The sequence below is a fragment of the Nestor notabilis genome, unplaced genomic scaffold (assembly GCF_000696875.1).
Source record: "Nestor notabilis isolate BGI_N333 unplaced genomic scaffold, ASM69687v1 scaffold21986, whole genome shotgun sequence".
NCBI classification, from domain to species: Eukaryota; Metazoa; Chordata; class Aves; order Psittaciformes; family Psittacidae; genus Nestor; species Nestor notabilis.
In genome coordinates, this window is record NW_009933605.1 from 302 (window position 1) to 4,110 (window position 3,809).

A 3,809-nucleotide genomic window follows, 5' to 3' on the forward strand; every position below is an offset into this window, starting at 1 on the left:
ACCCATAGACGTGCAGGACCCAATGCAGCTGCGGGGAGGGCCACCCTTCCCGGGGCCACGGTTCCCTGGAAATCAAATGCAGAGAGTCCCTGGCTTCGGAGGGATGCAGAACATGCCCTTGGATGCTCTTGGGCCCATGAATGCCATGCAGAGGCCAGTGAGGCCTGGCATGGGATGGAGCGATGATATGCCTCCTATGGGAGGCCCTGGGAACTTTCCGCAAGGCACCCTGCCATATCCAGCAGGGCAGGGGGACCCCGATAGGTTCATGAATCCCCGTGCTAGGGAGGAGATGCTGCGGCATCAGCTGATGGAGAAACGCCCAGTGGCAATGCAGAGGCCCATGGGGATGTCTGGCAATGCCATGAGCCAGGGCATGGAGATGGAGAGGATGATCCAGGCCCACCGGCAGATGGATCCGTCCATGTTTGCTGGGCAGATAACAGGGGACAGCCTGAGCAGTGCCCCAATGGGGATGGATTTTGCAGGCACGCGGGGCATGCTGAGCCCCCCTATGAGTCAGTCGGGCCTTCGGGACATGGACGCGCCCATGGGCCCCGGTAACCTCAACATGAACATGAATGTCAACATGAACATGAACATGAACCTCAATGTCCAGATGACCCCGCAGCAACAGATGATGATGTCGCAGAAGATGAGGGGCCCCGACATGATGGCCCACCAGGGCATGAGCCCTGAGGAGCTGGCCAGGGCCAGGGCTCAGAATGGCAATGGCAGCGCAATGCTGGGGGGACCTCAGAAAATGATGATTCCTTCCCAGTTCCCCAACCAAGGACAGCAAGGCTTCTCAAGCGGGCAAGGGCCTTACCCCAACATGCCCCAGGAGATGGGCAGCGGCTCAGACATGTTCAGCCCTGAGCAGGGCACCATGCCCATTGGGAACATCAGCGGCACCACCAGGCTCAGCCACATCCCTCTGCCTCCAGCCTCCAATCCCGCTCCCACACAAGGGGGGAACCTGGCCAACATGCACCCAGCACCGTCCCGGGGGCTGGGCCGCCGGCCCTCTGACCTCAGCATCAACATCAGCCAGATGAACTCCCCCAGCATGGGTCACCTCAAGTCTCCCACCCTCAACCAGGTGCACTCGCCACTGGTCACCTCCCCTTCTGCCAACCTCAAGTCCCCGCAGACACCCTCGCAGATGGTCAGCATGCCACCTTCAAACCAGTCTGGACCCCTCAAGTCCCCCCAGGTGATGAGCTCCTCCCTGAACGTCCGGTCTCCAACTGGCTCACCAAGCCGCCTGAAGTCCCCTTCGATGGCCGTTCCTTCCCCTGGTTGGGTGCCATCTCCCAAAGCCACCATGCCCAGCCCAGGAGTCAACCAGAGCAAGCAGACTCTCAGCGTGAACTCGTCTACTTCCCTGGGAGGACTGGATCAGGGTATGCCGGGTTTCTTACGTGTGTGCTCCGTTGCGGGGAGCATGCGGGCAGGGTTCCCCTCCAGCCCATGTGCTCTCACAGGAGTGGGGAGACGCTCGTGCCGGCGCGTGCCCTTGTGTCCCACGGAGCTAGTCTTTATTCCAGCAGTCCACCCAGGGCCTTTGGAGGTAGATGGGAGGGTGAACAGAGCAGCTTTTACTTCAACCCCAGCTCACGTGCTGTGATACTGGCAGTGAAAGATGAGCTGGGCGGTCAGGAGCAGTGTAAAGTGAAGTCTGTCACCGTTCTGGAGCAGCGTCTCCATGTGAGCCTCCTCAGGGTCTGGAGGATGCCAGGCCATGCCAGCTCTGCATTTTGCAGCCTTCTCTGGTCACTGCTGCTGGAAGGGGGGGCCGGGGTTGCTGTCTGACGGGAGCAAGGCACAGTGTGCGGGAGGTGCTAAGCTGCTCTCTCTCTTGCTTGCAGGTTCACTCCCTTCTGGGCCTCGGAGCAGCTCTTCCGCACCAGCCAGTAACACCTCTAGCACCATGAACCCCAACATGCCTTTTACTTCCTCTCCAGATCCATCCCCCTCCCAGAACCCCCTCTCACTGATGATGTCCCAGATGTCCAAGTATGCCATGCCCAGCTCTACACCACTTTACCACAATGCCATCAAAACCATCGCCACCTCTGATGACGAGCTGCTGCCAGACAGGCCTATGCTTCCACCTGGAAGCATGTCAGGTACGTGCTTCTGGGGCTAGACTTGCCCCAGAAGGGGTCACACCATCTTTTGGCTGCCAGTGGGCTGGAGGCACCAGGTGGAGGAAGCATTAGAAAGGGTGTTCTCCCACCGACTGCCATGTCAAATAGCTTAAATTTGCCCTCATTCGTAAGAGTCTGCTCACTTCTTTGTCCTGTACCCAGGCTGCCCATCAGCTTTTGGCTTGGGTGTGCTGTCCGGAAGGACATGAGCCTATTGGCACTGGAGGCGCCCTTTTTCCATGAGCCCTGGACCATTTTGGAACTACCTTCACCCTGTGCAGACACGTCGGCCCTGGATTTTCAGGGCTTCTGGATAGTCTCAGGCCCAGGACTCGCAGGCAGAGGTCTGCTGCTTGGAGCCCTTGTGTTCCTGTGCAGTGGGTCGGGGACGCTCTGAACAAGGTGTGGGAGTCGGGGATTTTGATGGAGTCCAGGTGCCTGCACGGGCAAGGCTGTCGTGGCATAGTTCTGATCTCAGTAGGCGGCAGCCAGATACGCTCCGCTGGCTGGCGGCTCTGCTGGGGACAGCTACGCAAATGAGCGCTTTGCGTCATCTGGTGACCAGCCTGAAGGGGAATTCCACCATGTTGTACCACTTGATTTAGGGCTTTAAAGCGGTCTGATAAATATTTTTGGCAGTTTTCAAAATGAAAAATCAGCTTTTTGACATTTTCACTGCTGAGTAGTCGCTTAGGTTGACTGCAGGCATGCAAATGCACTGGCTCCCTCCTAACCTGAACCCCCCCACGGGCGTGGATTGCTCTGCTGTGCCACTGAGCACAGTCCTCCCTCCTGGACAGCACCTGTATCAGGCTGCAGACTCTTGGTTCTTTGTCTTCTCATCACCTGAGATCGTGTGGTCACAAGAGCTTGCCGAGTGGCTCTCTCTGCAGGCAGGCAGCGGTGAAGGGTCACCACTTGGTGCCTTGCAGGCAGCCAAGAACCCTGCTGAGATCATGGGGTAGTACAGTCCCAGTGTGCCCAGACTATAAAATCAGTGGGCTGTAAGGATCTCCAGCTCCAGCTTGGGGCTTGCTGAAGCTGGAACAGCTCTCTGCTGCTCCCAGGCTTGGGGAGCTGGAGTTTGAGGTGCTTTTTCCTGATGCCGGTGCTTTGTGAGCCCATCTCGCGGGTGCTAGCTGAGCATCACGCTCCATGCTCAGGGCTTTCTGAGCAGGAACGCTTGGCAGGCACCCAGGTTTTGGATTTTGCAGTCCCAAGAGGTCTGTGGGCAGAGTTAATCCTGCTTTCTCTTTTTTTTTCCTTTTAGGTGTGACAGGCAACCAGCCAAATCAACTGCACTTGAACTCTGTGGGGCCTGGATCTTCTCAGAGCCCCATGGGAATGAACCTGCCTGGTCAGCAACCCCTCTCCCACGAGCCACCTCCCACCTCCATGATGTCCTCCCCGAACCCCCTAGGCTCCAACATTCCTATGCACCCGAGCGCGCCAGGGGCGGGCGTGCCTCCCCAAAACCCCATGATGCTGCCCCCGGGGCCCCAGGACTCGATGAACCAGCAGTGCGGCCCTGTGCCCAACAGTTCACAGATGATCCCTTCCAACCAGCTTGTGTTCCCCCGCATGCAGCAGCCCCACAACGCCATGCCATCTCCCGCCGGGGGCATGCCCATGGCCCCCAGTGGCGGAGGTGGCCCC

General features: G+C 58.7%; 1 protein-coding gene across 1 annotated transcript in view; it reads left to right on the forward strand.

The window, feature by feature from the left end:
* Window positions 1–3,809, forward strand: part of BCL9L (B-cell CLL/lymphoma 9-like) — a gene marked incomplete at its 5' end in the record, with an annotated part of 5,068 nt that overhangs the window by 293 nt on the left and 966 nt on the right. The window contains 3 exons of the mRNA XM_010016967.1: window positions 1–1,406; window positions 1,872–2,132; window positions 3,424–3,809. The exon at window positions 1–1,406 is cut by the window's left edge and continues 293 nt beyond it. Of these exons, the coding sequence (XP_010015269.1) occupies window positions 1–1,406; window positions 1,872–2,132; window positions 3,424–3,809 (2,053 nt within the window). The remainder of the gene's footprint in view (window positions 1,407–1,871; window positions 2,133–3,423) is intronic.